Raw genomic sequence first — 20,943 nt, forward strand, 5'->3', positions numbered from 1 at the left:
TTTTTTCATCTTTCCTCTTAAACCCTCTTCACTCTCTCCATCCTCTCCCTTTTGACATGACCTTCATCCCTCTTGTCACTCAGCCCTGTATACTAAGTGTCACCTTTGATTCATGCCTCCTCGTCGCCCATGCGTTCAAGCCATGTCCAAATCCTGCTAGGTCTTCCTCCAAAACATCTTGAGGAGCGAATGTTTTTTTCTATCCCTACAACTAACATGCTCTTTCAAGTCCTCACGTCCCATCTTGATTACTGTAATCTCACTAATATCCGTGCTCAGCCGCATCCACTGCATACAATATGAAGTTTCCAGCATCATTTTGACCAAGTAATTTGCTCCTTTTTTAATCCTTTCCTTCATCTCCTGCACTGCACCAGGTTGAAGCAATGAACTTGGCCCTACTTTCATGGCACTAACTGTGCCCCTTGTTTGTTCGTTCTTCTTATTGTGTTGCCCTGACCCTTTTACCTTGTTCGTGGTGTCAGCTTCTTCAGTCATCTCCTCGCCTTTGACTCCACACCCTGAACACAGAAAGGACACTTTGAGCAGGATCGTTCCTGAAAACTTGATTCTGCTGTGACACCTGCAAGAAACTAAAAGGTTAATTGTGGCTAGATTTTGGGTACTTAGGAGTAAAGTACCTCTCCAAAAAAAAATTATTATAAATACGGTCAGTTACCACCGTAACCACTTCACTTAAATCTTGTACTACTTTCCCTTACTGCTTGTTATAAAACCAGTCTCCAGTTTGTTCCATCTTCATCACGCCAGCACAACCCGAGAACTGAATGTTTATCTGAATGGTCAGAAGGTGAAGCATGAAGTAGAACCGGTCTATCTAGGTGTGACCTTAGACCGCACACTGAGTTACCATGCCCACCTGAAGAAGACAGCAGCTAAAGTTAAGACGCATAACAATCTTCTTAGCAAAGTGGAAGGTTCGTCGTGCTCCAACTTCGCGGAGGTCAGCTCTTGCCACCTTGTATTCGGTGGGTGGAGTACTGCACGCCAGTCTGGAGTCGATCGTCACACACCAAACTGGTGGATGTGCAGTTACATGTCACAATGAGTATCGTCTCCGGCACCCTGCTTCTGACTCCACTCCCCTGGCTTCCAGTTCTGAGCAATATTGTCCTTCCTCATATCAGATGAGAGATTGCGACTGGCAAGTTACTGGAGAAAGTACGTGCCAACCCAAGCCTGCCACTGCACAATGACCTTTTTAAGCCACCAGCTGCACGTTTGCTGTCACGTTGCCCCTTATGGTCTCATCCGCCATGCCAAGATGTTAGGGCGGAAACCCTCTGGCGAGAGGAATAGATATGTTAGAATCCCCAACCAGTCCCTCGTCACCGACCCCACAATTTGCCTGCCTGGTTTTGACCTGCCCTGTCGCCAAAGGTACCTGTTGAACAGGTTCCAGACTGGGCAAGGTCTCTGAGCAGCCAACCAGTATCACTGGGGCCTTCGTGACGGCTCTTTGTGCAGCTGCGGTGCAACACAGACGATGACACACATTGTTGATGAATGTCTGCTGACTTGGTTCAGCGGTGGCCTAGAAGGACTGCATCACGCCACTGAAGATGATATCGCTTGGCTAGACGACTGCACACGCTAAGTAAATAAATACTGCTTGTTTGTTTGTTTGAAATTTATTTGAAAGAACTTTCAGAACCCCTATCGCCTTAATGACCCTCCTCTTCCCTCCATTACTTTGTCAGGATTAGTGCAGAGGAAGTTGGAGAAATCCAGTTATGCTGTGGTCCTGTAAGTCGTCGTCTTTTCACAATACACCAAATTATAAATGTAGACTTCAAGGTATCTTGATTCCTGGATGTATAATATATGGCGAGGATCCTTTCACTTTATTTTATTTGGGAAAATTTAAAATTAACTTCATTTTAAAATCTTTTTATTTTAATGAGATCGATTTCAGATACTGTAACAGAATTCCAGCAACTGGATCTGAGTAAAATAAGTGTTATAAATACATGAACAAGATTTCAGCAAAACATAGTGGTGCTCAAGCATGGACCACACCAGTCCACATCAATATTTCTTACCTATCATGGAGTAAGATATGTGTACTAGAAAAACCTTTTCAGCATTTTCTTGTTCATTCTAGAAAAAGGGTGGTCTGAACACAGAACTAGAAGTCACTTCTGTGTATCTATTTGCTACAAGAAGGAAATCGGTTTCCTGAAGTCATTACAAGATATGCTGCTTGAGGGGTGGTTTTTTGACATATTGTGTGTGTTGATCTTCTCACTGAGAGCAAAATAGAAGGAAAACAGTTTGTGTAAGAAGATTATCCTGCTTTCCTTTATCAGTCTGGTAAGAAAGGTGATAGGCAAATGATTAATGCTGAGGTTTGGTTGTGCAGGATGTCAAATGGATGAGAACTTCTAGAATAAGCTGTTTATGATTTGACTAACGTGACTTGACTGAGCAGTTCCTAAACTGTGGCCAGCAATTGCTGAAGTTGATGTACGAATGTGTATATGACTGCAGATGGGAGGGGAATTAGTCTTTGAGAGAACTTCTTAGGATGTGGTCCACAGTGAGAATAAGTGTGAATCGTTTACTCTCTAGTTTCGTTACGTGAAGACAATTGTTTTATGTGAAGTCTGTTTCAAAAAACCAAATGAAAAAAGTTTTTTTTTTCTTAACCATGTTCCAAGTCTATAAATTTTATCTTAAATGCTGAATGAAGATACATTTGTGGACTTGAACATTTCTTACATTTGTAAGCCATTAATACTTTTTACTCAACAACTATCTGACTAGGTTGTTTTTCTTCTCATTTTGAGAAGAGGTTTGATAAATACATGTGATGTGTGTTTGAACAAGTTTGGTGATTGGATGTCATCACTAAATTTTGAAGTTATTGTGTGGTACCTGAGGAGTACTTCTCCGAGTTCAGAAAATATATTTTGTAATGTAAATCTTTTTAGATAGTGCCAGATTAAATTCTGGTTAATGTAAACAATCTTTTGTTGAGTGGTTGAAAGATATGCTACAAATTTTGTTTTGTGTACTGCAGGTGTCCGGGCACAATGAGAGAAAAAGGCAGTGATGCATTTGCCACTGAAGTTCTAGAATAAAATCTTTTCTTTGCTGTAATACAAATGCAAATCTGTTTTAAGCATTTTGCTATTGTAGTTCGTCTGGTAACTTTGCTCAAGAGTTCCAGAACAATATTTTTAACTTACAAAGTTCCCCTTGTTCACGCCTTTCATGTGCTAAGCAAGTCATTAAAATAAAGTGAAATATAAAAATGAATAAAATATTTAAAAGCAAATCCTCTTGTTTCCAAATTACCCTTGACACCAAATTGCCTTTTTTCCCTCCTCCTCTCTTTCTCCAGAACTCTTCCAGAGTTTTTCTTCATTTTGATTGTGGTTTTGCTGAAATCATTTTTATAGCTTTCAGTTTCCATTGATTATTTTTATTCTTTTTGGGTCCAGGCTTGCTTCCTTTTGAAGACTGAGTTTTGTCATTGAAGTTAGTAGAGTCGGTATCGGTCCCTTATCAGTCCTAAATCCTTTGTGTCTAAAATTTTGGGGATCCTGAGTGCTTTTTTCATTCTTCCCTTCCTTTTGCCACCTTTGTTGACTCCCTATTTAAATAATTGAATTGTCCCCCAACTCCCCTTAGACTTTCTTTACCTTACACCTGACTTCACCCACCTGCCTCTTTGCCCCTTCTCTCATCTCTTCACAGTGGAACTGGTTCCGCTCTACATTGAACTGGGTTCCTCTCTTCTAGGCCATTGAGCTTTTAACTGTCTCTTTAATGTTTGCCTTAGAACTGTCCTGTTTTTCTTGTAAAACTGATAGCTGTAAAACCTTCCTCTTGCTCTTACAACAAAATCCCACATATCAGTTTTCTCTAATTTTCCCCAATAGTTGCATCCTTGGTCCTGTGGTTAGGGCATTGGCTTAGGGTATGGGGAATTCCCTGCTCAGCCATGGACTTGTTGTGTTATCTTGGGCAAGTCACTTAGCCTCTCTGTGCCTCAGATCATCTGTAAAATGGGGATGATCATGCTTTCCTACCACACAGGGGTGTTATATAGATAAATACATTGAACATTGTGAAGGGCTGTGAGATGTACAGATGAAAAACTTTATATAAGAAATAGGCATTATTCTTCCATTTCCTTTTGAGTGTAGCTATATTTGACTCATTTGATGCATTGTGTGAAGAATGCTATATACCAGTAAGGTATAGTTTAACTGCATTTCAACCCCTTTGTAACCGTTCTTTTTCGCATAGGGGGCGAAAAAAATCTGTTCAGTCATATGGTTATTTCAGAGGGAATGGTGCTGATTTGATAACAAAAGATGCATTTAGTGTTACAAGTTACTTCGTCATTTTGAGCAGGGTTATTTTATTGGTATTTGCAACTTAAAATAGGTTAAGTCTTAAAGATGTGTATATCAGTGAAATAATCAATTGACTGACTGGATTTGAATTGGCTATTTAATTAATGAATACAAAACTTTTTCATCTCAGTGTAATTTTATTTCCTTATTTTAAATGTTCTATAAATACCCCCTTTCCCACCTCCAAAGAAATCTCCACATTTATTTATATATTTTTTTAAATTTTAGAATGGCTGTCCTCTGTTTACAAACAGCAGTGGTTTGCCATGCTCAGAGCAGAACAAGACAATGATATTGGGTAGGTATATTAAAGGTTTTCTTTTATTTCTTATTTTAAGTAGAATCTTTCTCTGGTATAGACTCCGATATGTATAAATGTTTAGCGTTTACATCAAAATGAGAAAATTAGACCTAAATCACATCCAATTCTTCGTGGAACAATCTATTTTGTTCACTTTCATCTGGTCAATTTTTTGTCATCTGCAAAATAAGACTGTAAGAACTTGTTTTCTCTAATATGCCTTTATAGGTGGACATTATTTTCCAAGTTTTTTTATACTGGTCAGTATTTGTCACCACTAGTATTGCATATGTGCTTTGAGGATGTGAAAGAGTGATATAGTAATCAATTTTGAACATGGATTAAGAAAAAATGAAAACTATGCAGAATCTAAATTTATCCTTCCTGTTTATTTTCCCCCTTCCATGTGGCTGGATGGACAAGGGAAGGTGTATAGGCTGAACAAGTTTGTAGAACTATCTTTAATTAGGTAAATAGTGGAGGGATAACTCTCACCCTTCAAATGTGTATAATGAGAAGCATTTTTTTCTGTCAACTGTTGTGACTACAGTCCTTCCTTTGTATTCTGTTCCAATTTTTCTTATTTTCAAAAATAAATCTTTAGATTCTTATTTAGAAAATAGTATGTTGCTTCTTTGCAAGTCACTAGTGGTAGCTGTTTTAGTTGGGAATCGTAAAGAACTTGCATAGCATCGAAGCCAGATATCTTTTTTTCTGAATTGGCTCCCAAGTTGTTTGTTTTGTGATAGTGTCGCCACATATTGGAGTTTTGAACTGTGTCCCTAGCCTTTTCCTGTGCAGTCGCTTTCCTAGCCATATTATAGTGCTGTTTGCAATGCTGGACTTCGTTTCCCTGTCCCCATTGGCATTACAGACCCAGTTTTATGTTGGCTCCCCAGGGATAATACATTTTATTCAGGTGCTTTCAGTTACATGGAGTTGATGGCCCTTCCACCTCAAAAATAAATTGGTTAATCCAGGATGTAATCTGAGTGATCGAAGTGTCCCTGTTCTGGCTAACCATCTAACAAAATGGTAATTACTTTACTTTTCCCTGTAGTTCAGAGTGGGAGAGTTCTTTGATATGGAGTACGTTTATCAGAATAACAGATATAAAATTGCTTGTTTAGCAAAACACTGATCATTAGAAGCTAAAAAGTGTTAATGCGCTGTCCCTTATAATGTTATAACTGCCATTGGAACAGTCATTTCAGTATCTGAGCATATTATATGGTAATGTTCACTGAGGTCTAGGGTGTGGAGTTATAGGGCTGGAGGCCAGGAGAACTGTGTTTTATTCCTTTTATTCACTGACTTGCTGTCTGACCTTGAACAGGTCATTTCATTTCTTTATAGATATGATAACTGAGGCAAAACAGGGGGAGAAGGGAGAGGATAATGTTGCTTTGTAGCCTCTTCAGTATTAGAGGGCTTTCTAAAACTGTTCTTATTTATAAAGGAAAGGAGTACTTGTGGCACCTTAGAGACTAACCAATTTATTTGAGCATAAGCTTTCGTGAGCTACAGCTCACTTCATCAGATGCATCTGCTGAAGTGAGCTGTAGCTCACGAAAGCTCATGCTCAAATAAATTGGTTAGCCTCTAAGGTGCCACAAGTCCTCCTTTTCTTTTTGCGAATACAGACTAACACGGCTGTTACTCTGAAACCTTATTTATAAAGGTAACTAACACTCTTAGTTTTGTGGCCTGCCGTTTGTCTCCCTTTTTACTTCGGTTTTCTTGCATCAGTTCTGCCAACCCAGCATCTGTCATTTTAGAAAATATGTGCATGTACTAGCTAGGCTAGGGAATGCTGCTTGTTGTTGTTGTTTTTTTAAACTTGCTTGTCAGATGCCTCTTCATGGCAACAGCATTATCTTAGAAGGGCAAATGAAGTATGCAGTTATGAGGTTTTTTTACTACTCTTTAATCTTACATTAAATAAAGTGTATTACGAGAACTGAACATTTTTCCAGGTAGAAAATGCCAGAGTTGTAGTGTATCTGGCATTTAGTAAAACATTGCACAGTGAGTGTTACAGCTGTGTTATTAGGCTTGAGACATCAAGAAAGAGGAGGAGCAGAGCCAGAGCTTAGTATGAAGTCAAATATTAGACAGTGAAAACGAGGCAGATAAAGCTAATCTCACTTAAGGGTATTTCAGTGCTGCTGTTGCTGTTGAAGAATTTACTTTATTAATATTAATGTCTATCTGATATGTACTGCTAAACAAAGGCTTTTTGATACCTTTCTTGATCACATCCAAAACTAAAGTGAAAAGAGAAGCTGTTAGCTTAACATTTTGAAACAATTAAGCAGTTTAATGTAACAGAAAAAATTGTGTTCAACAAGCCTTTAGTACTACTGTCTATGAATCCAGACGTCTCAGAACAAATGTAGATTTTAGTTTTTTCTGCTTCATTTATTCTGTTGATAGCTTTCTTATATTGTATTTGTTTAATGTTGGGTAGAGCTGGAGAGTGATTTGGCAAATATAATTTCTTCGCTTTATCAGTGAAAATTGTGTAGGTTTGTATAAGGAAATCAGATGTCTCAGGGATTTTTCAGTGATTCTCTAGCTAATTTTATTGAACAGCGTTTTGTCCAGGTTTTAGTAAAACTAGCTAATCTCTTCTTCCTATCCCTTTCTGCTCTGGGATTGTGTAGGAGGGAGATACTGCCCTCGGTGCTATGTTTTAGTACTTCCTCATTTCGGGATTTGGTCTGTGACATTACAAATCCCAGAGAGAACCAGATTTTGATTTGCAACTCGAGAGGCTCCACTGCTTGTCAGCAGAACACATCCACCTGGGACCCAGGACAGAGGCAGCTGGGGTCCTTAATTAACATTTCAAATAAGAAAAGAGATGCCAGGTATTGCTATGTAGGAAGGAAGGTATCTGGAAGTTAGAAGGCAAATGGGTGAGTAAAAGAATAACTTGATGATCAGAAATTTCCCCATATTTCATCCAGGCCAGTTGCCCTGCTCCCAGCTCAACTTTCTCTCTGTCTCTTTCTTTCTTTGATAGGTGCAGCTATAAGACACTATAGTATTTGACATTTCCTGAATAGTTAACCAAAACCACAAACCCAGTAATTGAACAATATGTGAAAACTGTTTGTCACCTACAGAGCTTCATGAAGTGATGTAGTTTTATTTTCATATCCCATCTGGTGCATGTATTAATGGGGCACATGCTATTTTGAGACTACAGAAATGAAAATGATTTTGTATTAAAAGTGTATTTTACTCTTCATACACATTACTGCCCTTGTGGGATGTTAGAGCAGTGCTGCATAATTCAACATTTTGCTATACTTGAGAGGCCAGAAGTAACAACCCTTCCCACTTCAGTAAAGTAGTTTGCAACTAAAGGGGTGTGAACTTTCTTCACTCTTCTTGAAACGTTTGAGCTGTTATCACATAGTACTGGATCCAGTCATCAAAACATGTCTTACCTACAGTAAACCTGAAGTAGGCTTACTTTTTATGTTAGCATTAATGTAGTTTTGTGTGCTGAAATAGATCTTTGTGCCTACAGTAGTTCAAGGGAAATGACAGAAGCTGCAGATTAGTCTACTTTAATTTTCCACTTTAGTTTTTTATCTGGGTAAATATTCAGAATTAAATTCTGTTATACTTTTTGGTACATAAGAACAGCCATACTGGGTCAGACTAGTGATCCTTCTTGCCTGGTATACTGTCTTCTGACAGTGGCCAATTGCAGGAGTTTCAGAGGGAATGAACAGGGCAGTTACTGAATGATCCATCCCCTGTTGTCCACTCCCAGATTCTGCCAGTCAAAGGCTAGGGACTCCCAGAGCATGGGGTTGCATCCCCAGTGATCTTGCCTAATAGTCAGTGGAGCTATCCTCCAGGAACTTATCTAATTCTTTTTTTGAATCCAGTTATTGTTTTGGCCTTCACAACATCCCCTGGCAATGAGTTCCACAGGTAGTGTGAAGAAGTGCTTCCTTTTGTTTGTTTTAAACCTGCTGCCTATTAATTTCACTGGGTGACCCCTGGTCCTTCAGTTATGTGAAGGAGTAAATAAGGAGTAATGCTGTCTAAGTGGTTAGTTTAAACTGTTGAATGGTTAAGCTTTTTGAATTTTTGTAGCTACTTGGAGGGACTAGTAAAAAGAGCTTAATGTATAACTAGAAACTTAATTTGTTAATGATTTTGAAAACTAACCACTATTCTGCCAGAAAGAATGAAATTCTGTATCCACAGTGCACGTCTTCATTGCCAGTAATTGGTAACATATTTGACCGACTATCACAGGGGTGGGCAAACTTTTTGGCCTGAGGGCCACATCTGGGTGTGGAAATTGTATGGCGGCCCATGACTGCTCACAAAGTTGGGAGTTGAGGAGCGGGTGAGGGCCCTAGCTGGGTGTGCAGGCTCTGGGGTGGGGCCAGAAATGAAGAATTCAGGGTACAGGAGGGTACTCCGGTCAGGGACTGAGGGGTTTGGAGGGCGGGAGGGGGATGAAGGCTGGGGCGGGGGGTTGGAACATAGGAGGGGGTCAGGGGTGCAGGCTTCAGGTGGCACTTAGCTCAAGCAGCGGAGATGCGGCCAGGCAGCTCTGCATGCTGCCCTGTCCACTGGCGCCGCCCCTGCAGCTCCCATTGGCTGCGGTTCCCAGCCAATGGGAGCTGCAGGGGCAGCGCTTGGGGTGGGGGCAGCGTGCGGAGCCCCCTGGCTGCCCCTGTGTGTAGGAACTGGAGGGGGCACATGTCGCTGCTTCTGGGAGCTCTGTGGAGTGGGGCAGGTCCCAGACCCCGGTCCCCTGCAGGAGCTCGAGGGCCAATTCTATGGCCAGTTTTGTAGACTTTTATTATGTTTATATCCCACTTAATTGTCCCAATTAACAATCTCTTTATAAAGTATTTAATCTTCTATGACTAGTGTTCTTTATAAAATCTAGAAAAAGGCCACAGATTACTTAGTTGATATTTTCAGTGCTGTAGCTACAAGCGTGTGTTTATAATGGCAAGAAATGCAGTAAGTGGCCTGTTACTATTTTGATTGCTGTTTCAGACTGCTTTTGAATTTTTAAGAGTAATTTAGCATGCTTAGGTGCTCTTGATTACACTGCTTTTCTGCGAAGTCCCATAGTCAGATGGCAACAGTAATTTATACGACCTGTTAGTTTGGAGGGTCCAATTATTATTCTGGTAGATGATCTGTCTGTATGTAGTCCTTCTGAATTGCAGGTAAATACTGTCAGAGTGTGTCTACATTACAAAAATAACAAAATCAGAGAACCCATTTGCATCCCATTTGTCCCACTTGTCCTCCTTACAGTACAGGTAAAAAGTCGTGTGAATAGATCATGTCATTTAGCCCCGTTAGGCAGCAACATGGTTAGACTCCCATCAATGCTATAAATTTCAGCTGAATTGTAACAGGGTTCCTTGATCTGAATGTGCCCTCAGGGCACTTACCTTGTTTTATGAATCTATGTATGTTACTAAAAACATTCAATATTTGAGGCAGAAGCTTTCAATGTCTTATTTTTCATTTGGCTGGAGAAATGCAAGAAACTGTTATTTTTTTAAATTGGGTGGTTTTCAGTCAGGTTTTGTCTCACTGACATGTATTGGCTCAATTCAGAAGCAAAACTGAGCTAGAAGCCAGAGCCAGACAAAAAACTGAACTGGAAGGCTTATATTTAGTAAAAGCATATCCGATAAAAATACAATAAGAATCTGACTTGTTTTCTGATTTAGGAGCTGACTTATGCTAAAATTCCACGGAGCATTTTCTTGCTGCTGCTGTGATCTTTTTCTTACAAGTGAACAATAAATTGTCAAATCATTCTCAAAATGGTGTACTTCATACATTCATAGGCCTCAAGAAATTAATAAAGAAGAACTTGAAGGAAACAGCATGAGGTGTGGTAGGAAGCTTGCAAAGGATGGTGATGTATGTATAAACTATATCTTAATTTGTACAAAACTAAGCTATCTCGAAAGTGTTACATATTTTCAGAAACTTTGTCTTCAGTGGCTTTTTTCAGAAACTGCACCAAAAAGGAAGATTTTAATGGAAATGATATTTTCACAAATAAACAAAGCTCCTTCTTCTTTAAATGCTTGTCAGCTTTTCTAGTTTCTAGCAAAATACTACTAAAGTCATCATGATAGTACTATAAAACAAAGTCTGAATGTGTAGCGTTTTTAGAGGGGGGGGAAATGAAGTTGTTGTTTGAAACTCCTGAGATGCTTAATTATGACTTTTGCAAAATAATAGAAATCATTAATTTTTTTAAAATACAATTTTAAATATAGTGTGCATAACATCATCTGTAAAATATTAGTTCTGCTCTGAAAAGTGACACTGTTCTGGAGAAGCAACGCACCTGCAAAGATGTATGTAATTTCTTCCTATACAGAATTGTTTGTTTAATTCTGATTATTTACACCTGAGCAAAGCTTTTGAAGAGATTGAGGCTGTCCAGGTGCGCCTGAGAGGATCGTTTGAAGATAATACAGTTGACTAGGTGTCTGGCCTAATTTGGCTTTAGAAAACTTCATTGGTGACGGGGCGTGACAAGGAAATAACTTTGCTTGCCTCTCAGGTTGCAGATTGACTTTTCAGGGCTGGCAATTGGACAAAGATATATTTACTTCCATAAACTGAGCATATTATGCAAATCACTGACATTAAACGTGGAACCCCACAGTGCCAATTTTGGTCACCTTCTGCAATAGAACTCATTAATGCTCAAGATTACATCACAATTTGGTAGTAAACATCTAAAGATTAGTTCTTAATACAGGAATATCGTGTTTATATCCTTATATAGCAGGCCTTATGGAAGAGCATTAGAAAGGTGAAGGACGTGTTTCCCAACTGCACGCTAAAATCATTTAACCGAAGGATCTGTTGTTTGAAGTAATCACTTCATGCATATATTTAACCCATGGTCCAGAGGGCTCTGGAGTTACGTTGCCTAGAGATCCTCTGGCAATTGGTGCATTATAAAATCTTTTACGGACAGATGGTTTTAAATTGAAACCTGATTGTGTATAATTCCATGGCTCTATGTAAGGGTTAGGTGGCTGCTAAAGCTTGTGGCCTAACCAAATTCCAATGTAGGCAATTGCGTAACTATCCTATCTAAACACCTCTTCTGTTTCCAGTTGGCAGTGCTCCTATGAGGTGTACAGAAACTGGTCTGTAAGTTTGTTATGTGAGGTAAGATAGGTGTGTCGCACCCCAGAAGTGGCTGCATTTCAGTGGCAGGTGAAGTAATCCCTGATTCTTCAATCACATCTGTCTGAGCGGACACTTGCGCCCATGCAGAGTTCACTGTTTCAGTAGGACTTCATGCAAATATTGGGATATGTGGATCAGATGCAGATTTTGGGCCTTTGTATGTAAGGCTATGAAGTGCTTTGGGATCCTTCAGAGTGAAATGTGCTATATTTTTACTCGTATAGCCCATTGAAATAAAATAGGTCTTACATGTTTTCTCTGTTCTTTAGTACTGCTGGCGATGGACTGGATTCAACTTTGGCTTTGATCTGCTTGTCACGTATACAAATCGCTACATCATTTTCAAAAGAAACACACTGAATCAGCCATGCAGTGGATCAGTCAGTCTGCAACCACGGAGAAACATTGCGTTCAGGTGAAAAATGGCTAACCATTCATTTCACTGAAAAATATGTTTAAAGTCAGTATTTCAACTGATTTCGTACTGGAATTGGTTCATTAACAGATGACAACTTCATTGGCACAAAATATGCTTTATGACAATGTGTGTGCTCCTGTCTCCCTGTGAGAAGCTTCTGCGGAAAAGGACCTAGGGGTGACAGTGGACGAGAAGCTGGATATGAGTCAGCAGTGTGCCCTTGTTGCCAAGAAGGCCAATGGCATTTTGGGATGTATAAGTAGGGGCATAGCGAGCAGATCGAGGGACGTGATCGTTCCCCTCTATTCGACATTGGTGAGGCCTCATCTGGAGTACTGTGTCCAGTTTTGGGCCCCACACTTCAAGAAGGATGTGGATAAATTGGAGAGAGTCCAGCGAAGGGCAACAAAAATGATTAGGGGACTGGAACACATGAGTTATGAGGAGAGGCTGGGGGAGCTGGGATTGTTTAGCCTGCAGAAGAGAAGAATGAGGGGGGATTTGATAGCTGCTTTCAACTACCTGAAAGGGGGTTCCAAAGAGGATGGCTCGAGACTGTTCTCAATGGTAGCAGATGACAGAACGAGGAGTAATGGTCTCAAGTTGCAGTGTGGGAGGTTTAGATTGGATATTAGGAAAAACTTTTTCACTAAGAGGGTGGTGAAACACTGGAATGCGTTACCTAGGGAGGTGGTAGAATCTCCTTCCTTAGAGGTTTTTAAGGTCAGGCTTGACAAAGCCCTGGCTGGGATGATTTAACTGGGAATTGGTCCTGCTTCGAGCAGGGGGTTGGACTAGATGACCTTCTGGGGTCCCTTCCAACCCTGATATTCTATGATTCTATGAAGCTGACTTCTTCCTTTAGCCTCAGAAAAAAAAAGTTACAGGAGGCTTAATCAAGTAATTTAACTTTCATTATACCCCTAGGCTACGTCTAGCCTCTTTTGATAACAATGGAAAACTTATTTGCAGTAGAACCACAGGATATCAGATCCTGACCCTTGAGAAAGATCAGGTATGTTTGTGTGTCTTTTTTTAAAATCTAGTAATAGTCTAAATCATCAAGAATATTGAGAAAATCATCAGTGACCTTTAAAAAATAATTCAATTACATTTTGTAGTTGCAGACATGAAATTTTAAAATGCTTCTGCCACACATAATGGAAGTTAATATTTCTAGTTTAAATGGGAGAACTAAATCAGAATATTTAGTTGGATTTCGTTCGTGGCTGTAATGAAATTCTCAGGGTGCTGCTGAAGATACACACCATTTATCTTAATGTCTTTAAGAATGATAGTTAACCAGAATTCTAACACTTGAGAAATTAACCAGGTTTGATTTAACAAGCTAGTGAGAGGGAACCTTTTCATAGCTAGCCAAAAATAACATTAGACTGTTAACAAAATTTGTAGATACAATTGGCGCAGTTTTTCCAATTTTAGTAGCAAGTAGCTTAATATTAAATATTAAAATCTATGCAGATCTTGTGTTTTATCCAGTCTGCTGAAACCTCTAAATGGTAGGCGATTGCCTGGGGAGACTCTCTGATGGTTTGGCCACCGCCTGCGCTGACTGATCCTTGTCGCTGATTTAAGGGGATTGAGAGAGTGAGATAGGGAGAGGCTTGGCAGGGGAGAGAATGTTTTGGCAAAGTTGAGGTATGATAAAACTATTCATTTTCGGGTGGCTAGTCATGTGTAGTGAAGGAGAGGGAATGAATTATATAACCTTGGATTCATTATTGGTTTTTTTTTTTCTTCATACCCAGTGCTATGAATTTATAAAATGTTTTAAGTTCTGTGATGTTTTCATCTTCTTTTTGGTGGTAACATACAATTAAATGGAATCTCCAGTCGTTTGCTGTTTCACTCAAATCTGTTCTAGCACTTCTAAATTATGTACCACGCTTTATTTTTGTTCAGCAGTATGAATTATTGTTCTAAACTTCTTTAAAAATGTTCCTTCATATTTGCTTTACAGGAACAAGTAGTAATGAACTTGGACAGCAGACTTCTGATCTTCCCTCTGTATATCTGCTGTAACTTCCTATATACATCACCAGAGAAGAGAACTGAGAGTGACGGGCTGCTAGATAGCCCAGAAAACTGAGAGACCTGTTTAGTGGAACACAATAGCACTTTTATAACTGTATGCCTGCTTTAAGTTAATGCCCTGCTTACACACAGAGCTATGAGAAATAAACAAAGGCCTTATACTGTAGCAGATAAATATATACAGCTACTTTTTTATCCTCAGTATATTCCTATGCATATCTGAAAAAAAGATCTGAAACCACATAGGCTAAAACTAGTTATACCATACATTTTTTCACGTGTATTTTCTGTTCTACATTAGCAGAGAACAGCCATTCCAAGTTTGTATGAAATCTGTTACAGATTTGTTTGTTTCTGTTTTTTTGTTGTTGTTGTTGGGGGGCGGTGGGGCAAAATCTGAGCCTAACTGATAAAAGTGAATCTGTGTGAATGAAATGTTACTAACCTCTTTGTAAAATTCCAGATTACTTGTTAGATTTGGGTAAAAAAAGCCTTTCCATTGCTAACCACTGGGTTGCGCTCTTTTTGTAACAGAACTGTAAATAGCAAGCTCCAAATTCCACTGACTCCAGTGGCCCTTATATCAGGACTACGTTTTTCTTTTATTTTCCTTATAGTTATTTAACTGTTGTACAGTTTTTCTGACCCATTTTAGTTTTTAAGCCTTCCACATGTCATATGTATATTTGTTTTTCTTGGTCTTAGGCCATTTTTTTAAACTTTGTGGAAAATATTTTTTATCTTCTGTTCCTCATTTTTTAGTAACAGTAAGAAAGACAAGTCTGAAATTTTTGGACAAGTTCATTCGGAAATGCATTTTTTGGATGTACCGAGAAGTCTACAAAGGTGTATTGTCCACCCCTTATGAGTCTTTCTGTTGACATAACCACAGTTTTCAGCAAGGGTTCAGTTGACTCCTAACATATTTGTGTATACCAAATATCAGGGTTTTTTTTAACTTTTTGGCTTTCTGTAACATCTTGTTTTAACTTTTCATTGGGAATCTGTATCCCACTTAAGCTCAGGAACTTGTGACCTTTGAGTGCCTTTTGAGTTATACATGCTAACACAAACTTCACATCGGTTAAGCCAGGTCACAGGATCCAGAATAGGAGCTGAGAGCAAGGGATTCATTTCCAAGTTGGTGTTTAACTGATCCAAATCAAGGACAAGATGCACACTGTTAGTTTTGTACGTATTGGTTTGTTTTTTATGTTTGTCTATTGATACCTTGAATTCCTACTTACAGATTTATGGAGGCAAAGCAAGAAACTTTGCCTCCTTAGGAACCCTATTTTTTTAATGTTAATATTGTCAGAAAAGGATTGAACCTTTGTACACGGTAACAAGGATACAAATACAAGTTTAGCAAAATGACAACAACAGTGACAACTTGTGAATAAATTGTTAAAAGTGGATTTAATAGTGCAGTGCTCGTTAATCTTTCTTTTCTGCCAGAAATATATTCTGAGTCACCCTGAAAATGTTGGATATTAGCTATATGACAATGTCAAAAGTATTTTTGGACAATACCAGAGAGGAAATCAGTCAGGACTTTATCCTGCTGGAGCCTGAAGAAAAAAAGTCAAGCTTGGTGCTTAGTTGGGAACCTAATTCCTGTTTAGGCACCTAAATAAGTGGCTAGATTTTTCAAATAGTTGAGAACCCTCAACTCCCATTAATTTCTGTGGGAAGTGGGAATGTTCAGTATCTTGGGGTGGGGGAATCGCATCACTTATTTGTGTCTGACTTTAAAAGACTTCTTTGTTTGAAAATCTAGGCCTGATTGATAGGTGTCCTTTCCAACATTGTGGCACCTTAGAGACTAACACATTTATTTGAGCATAAGCTTTCGTGGGCTACAGCCCACTTCATCAGATGCATAGAATGGAGCATATAGTAAGAAGATATATATACATACAGAGAACATGAAAAGGTGGAAGTTGCCATACCAACTCGAAGAGGCTAATTCATTAAGATCAGCTATTATCAGCAGGAGAAAAAAAAAAGCTCTTGTAGTGATGATCAAGATGGCCCATTTCAGACAGTTGACAAGGTGTGAGGATACTTTACACAAATTGAATCTATTTCCCCATGTTATGACCCAGCCACAAATTGAATCTCTTTCCCCATGTTAAGTATCCTCACATGTATATATCTTCTCACTATATGTTCCATTCTATCTGTTCTTTTTGCAGATACAGACTAACACGGCTGCTACTCTGAAACCTTTCCAACATTGATTTATGGTCCAACTGTTTATGTTGTACTTTGATTTTGTTCTTGAGCCTCTGTGGGCCTTTCAAACCACAGCAGCTACAATAATTTTTACATCCATCATTTTTTCTTACATGCCTTCTTGAGAGAGAGAAATTAGCTGTATTTATTGGAACTGTGTGTTCAAAGAAATTGTGTGTAGTCTGAAAAAGGGAACATGAATTAACCACTTAATGATATCTGGAAAATGTCTAATACCTTGTGGTTACTTCCTGAAACTAATAAATAGCAGGAGGAGGTAAAGAATAAGATGAATCTTCTGAACATTAAATGCTTTTACTTATAATTGCTTTTATAGTAAAAGCATAGTAAAGGTTTAGCTTCTATTAGCAATAATTGAAGAAATTCCTGTAAGAAACTCTTGGGAAGGGAAGGAGAAGACATGAAGTGCCAAAACCTATTATCTCTATTTTAATGTTTGGGAATTAGCGCTCATTTATAAGAGGGCACAGCAACATATACTTTGAATATTACCGCTGCAAGTAGGGAAAAGAAAATAAATTTGAGTCCAAACATAAAAGTGAAAGAAATCACGTTACATACTGCCCTAATTTTTTTTTTAAGTATTCTTGTTGTGAAAACTTGACAAAATGAGGGAACTGTAAGAAGAAAAGAGAAAACTAAGAACTGAAGCTTGAATTCCAGTCACAGGTAGTTATTTCGAATAGCCTACATTTTACTGAATGTGATGAAAATTAGTGTAAGGCCAACATTGCAAAACAGAACAAGAAAGTAAGGAGGGATGCTTGTATGCAAGAAGCAACAGCAATCCTTTTCCTGAAGCCTGAGGATTGGTGGTGCTATGCCGCTGGTATAACGTAGTTGTTATGCAGACACCTAATCTTTTTATGAACCTTACTAAATTATGATTGTATAATGCCATGCTGCAGTGATATTACTGAAGATATTCCCTGTATACCCTACATTTCTTACCAGTTTTAAATATATTGTCTTTCAACTCAGAGTTTCTCTTTGTTCTTGCTCAAATTGGGAAAAATTTCCTATTATTAATCTCTTTTCTCTCATTTAACCAAGAATTCAGTGGGATTGTAATAAGAAAAAGCTTCATAAAATACAAAAGTGATCTGCACCATGGATTTAAATTTCAAAGTCAGACCTTTAGCAATAATCCTATAAACGTTGCTTCTATGAATCTGACATTCCATAGACCTAATTACAACTAATTTTGGTATTCAAATGCAGTACCCAAAGTACTTGGCAGCATCTTCCAGTCCTAGCTAAATATTACACTTTTAAGGTGAATTATTCTTTCTGATTAGCTAATGTCTTGGGCTTTGACTTTTTATTAATGTCCACTACCTACAAAGTCTAACATGCAAAGAAAGTGACTCTCACCCAAGGCGTGGATTCATTTTTTGTTTTGTACTAAAATGGAGTGTTATCCTTCAATGCTAGGTAGAAGGCTGTCAGGAGCTGAAGTCTAATGAAAACAGAGAATATCTTCTGTAGGGATGCTGAGGATTAATATTTGTGAAGCACTTTGTAGGTAAATGCTGAGTATTACCAGATAATTACTTGTTTGCAGGAGTGAGCCTAATTCAGTTAAATGTAACCTCCAAGAAATGAAACTTCAAGTCTTTTATGAAAGGCAATAAAATATATTTTAAAAACTCAGTGTTTATTGTGGCGGTAGGTAACTATTCCCCCATTGAAAAAAGGAAAATCTGACACTATTAATCTTAATACATAAATATATTCCTGTAAATGAAAAGCAGATTTTTTTAGTGGTACAGCTAGTTCAACATCTCTAGCTTTACAAGTTACGAAGCAATTAATGTTCTCATTAGTTACAGTAATAAATATCTGTGGTGGAAAATATTCCTGAATATCGAATCAGGAATATTTAACAAAAGGACACAAAACTTGAGAGCATAAGAACCCTTAGGGCGCTTGTGTACTTGTTGCATAGCGCCTGTCTATGTGAAACAAAGGGGACTAAGTGTACTGTGAGGTATTACTTTATGTGGGGAAGGGGAGCACAGTCTGGCCCTTAGTTGATGGACAGCCTTTTAGTCTCAATTCCTGACCCTGTCCGTTTAAAGTATTTCTCAAATACTGATGTTCTGAATGGTCAATGCTTAAAGGCATGACAGAGTCAGGCTGGACGGCGGTAAGAGAGTGGCCCTGTTGGGTTCTGGGAAGTGGGCGGAGTAGCCTGAGGGGAGGAGCTACTGCCCCCCCCGGACTCATAAATATGGGGGATGACAGAAGAAAACACAAGTGCAGGTGTGAGGGTCAAAGGGTCAAAAGTAGGAAGGCAGGTATGTTAGCCCTAGAGTGATAAAGGTATTTTTTCCTACAAGCTGAGAAGGGGTTACCTCAGATCAATTAGGGACACCTGAGTCCAGTTAAGGGCTGCCCGAGACCTTTTAAAACTCCTTTTGTGTGTGTATGTGGGGGGGGGGGGAATTGAAGGAGAGAGACAAGCGGCTGCCAGGCTTCTCCCGGGTGAGAGGCTGCTCTTCGCTCCACACGGGAAACAACTGGAACTGAGTGCCTGCTTAGGGGACACCCGGGGCCAACAACAGGACGACGTCCCCTCAGCGAGGGGGCAGGGAAAGGTATCCCCCCCCCCGGTTTTGTGTTTGTAGATTTGTTTCTTTTGGTTGGTGGAGGAGCAACCCTCGGGCCTGCCCCAGGCCTACCTTGAAAATATGGATAAGTAAACACAGAGGAGGGGAAGACAAAGCAGTCCGGAGTGGGGCTGATTTACCTCAGGCCACCACCAGAGGGGGAAGTGCTAAGTCTGCAGAGGCAGAGGAGATGCCTTGCCACAGCGGGCACTAAACTCCTCTAGGCACGTTGAAGCGTTACTGAGGGCACCGTGTTTTCGACTGTGGGGGCAGGAATGGTTGTTTGCTGTACACTTGTATAGTGCCTAGCACAACAGCATCTCCACTTCTAGGTGCTATTCTGCAATATAAATGTTAAATCATCATAGGGGGTGAGGTTTTCAGTATTGAGCGAGACAGATTCCATGGATGCCGAATGTAATTGCTTAAGTTACACACTGATTATAGAATCATAGGACTGGAAGGGACCGTGAGAGGTGGTCTAGTCCAGCCCCCCTGCACTCATGGCAGGACTAAGTATGATCTAGACCACACCTGGCAGGCGTTTGTCTAAACTGCTCTTAAAAATCTCCAGTGATAGAGATTCCACAAAAAGAAAAGGATTACTTGTGGCATCCGATGAAGTGAGCTGTAGCTCACAAAAGCTGATGCTCAAATAGATTTGTTAGTCTCTAAGGTGCCACAAGTCCTCCTTTTCTTTTTGCGGATACAGACTAACACGGCTGCTACTCTGAAACCAGAGATTCCACAGCCTCCCTAGGCAATTTATTCCAGTGCTTAATCACCCTGACAGGAAATTTTTGCTAATGTCCAACCTAAACTTCCCTTGCTGCAATTTAAGCCCCTTGCTTCTAATGTCCTATCCTCAGAGGTGAAAGAGAACAATTTTTCTTCTTCCTCCTTGTAACAACCTTTTATGTACTTTTATTTGCTCCATTATCTTTCCAGGTACTGAAGTTAAGATGACTGGACTGTCCTTATTTCCCTTTTTATAGATGGACACTATATTTGCCCTTTCCAGTCCTCTGGAATCTCACCCGTCTTCCATGACTTTTCAAAGATAATCGCTAATGGCTCAGATATCTCCTCAGTGAGCTCCCTGAGTATTCTAGGATGCATTTCATCAGGCCCTGGTGACTTGAAAACATCTAACTTGTCTAAGTAATTTTTAATTTTTTCTTTCCCTATGTTAGCCTCTGATCCTATTTCATTTTCACTGGCATTCGTTAAGTTAGATGTCCAATTGCTACTGAACTTTTTGGTGAAAAGTGAAACAAAAAAGTCATTTAGCACTTCTGCCATTTCCACATTTTCTATTACTGTTTCCCCCATCTCATTGAGTAATGGGCCTACCCTGTCCTTGGTCTTCCCCTTGCTTCTACTGTATTTGTAGAATGTTTTCTTGTTACCCTTTATGTCTCTAGCTAATTTACTCTGGTTTTGTGCCTTGGCCTTTCTAATTTTTTCACCACATGCTTGTGGTGTTTGTGTATATTCATCCTTTGTAATTTGACCGAGTTTCCACTTTCTGTGGGACCCTTTTTTTGAGTTGCAGATCACTGAAGATCTTCCGATGATGCGTAGATTTGTTTCACACTAGTCTCTGTGTTCTGCGTGAGAAGCTTGTGTGCCAATTGATTTCACTGTTCTTCCATTATTTCCTTTATCGTGTCAGGCAATTAC

At 39.3% G+C, this 20,943-nt stretch overlaps 1 protein-coding gene across 4 annotated transcripts in view; it reads left to right on the forward strand.

Moving 5' to 3' along the window:
• The window catches only part of GMCL1 (germ cell-less 1, spermatogenesis associated), a 32,217-nt gene extending 16,410 nt beyond the window's left edge, over positions 1 to 15,807 (forward strand). For all 4 annotated transcript variants that reach the window (XM_073325216.2, XM_073325219.2, XM_073325218.2 and 1 more), the window contains 5 exons: positions 4,617 to 4,686; positions 10,545 to 10,620; positions 12,186 to 12,331; positions 13,262 to 13,349; positions 14,316 to 15,807. In XM_073325216.2, coding sequence (XP_073181317.1) covers positions 4,617 to 4,686; positions 10,545 to 10,620; positions 12,186 to 12,331; positions 13,262 to 13,349; positions 14,316 to 14,444 — 509 coding nt within the window. In that variant the 3' untranslated portion in view covers positions 14,445 to 15,807. The remainder of the gene's footprint in view (positions 1 to 4,616; positions 4,687 to 10,544; positions 10,621 to 12,185; positions 12,332 to 13,261; positions 13,350 to 14,315) is intronic.
• The last annotated feature ends 5,136 nt before the right edge of the window (positions 15,808 to 20,943 follow it).

The sequence above is a fragment of the Lepidochelys kempii genome, chromosome 26 (genome assembly GCF_965140285.1).
Source record: "Lepidochelys kempii isolate rLepKem1 chromosome 26, rLepKem1.hap1, whole genome shotgun sequence".
NCBI classification, from domain to species: domain Eukaryota; kingdom Metazoa; phylum Chordata; order Testudines; family Cheloniidae; genus Lepidochelys; species Lepidochelys kempii.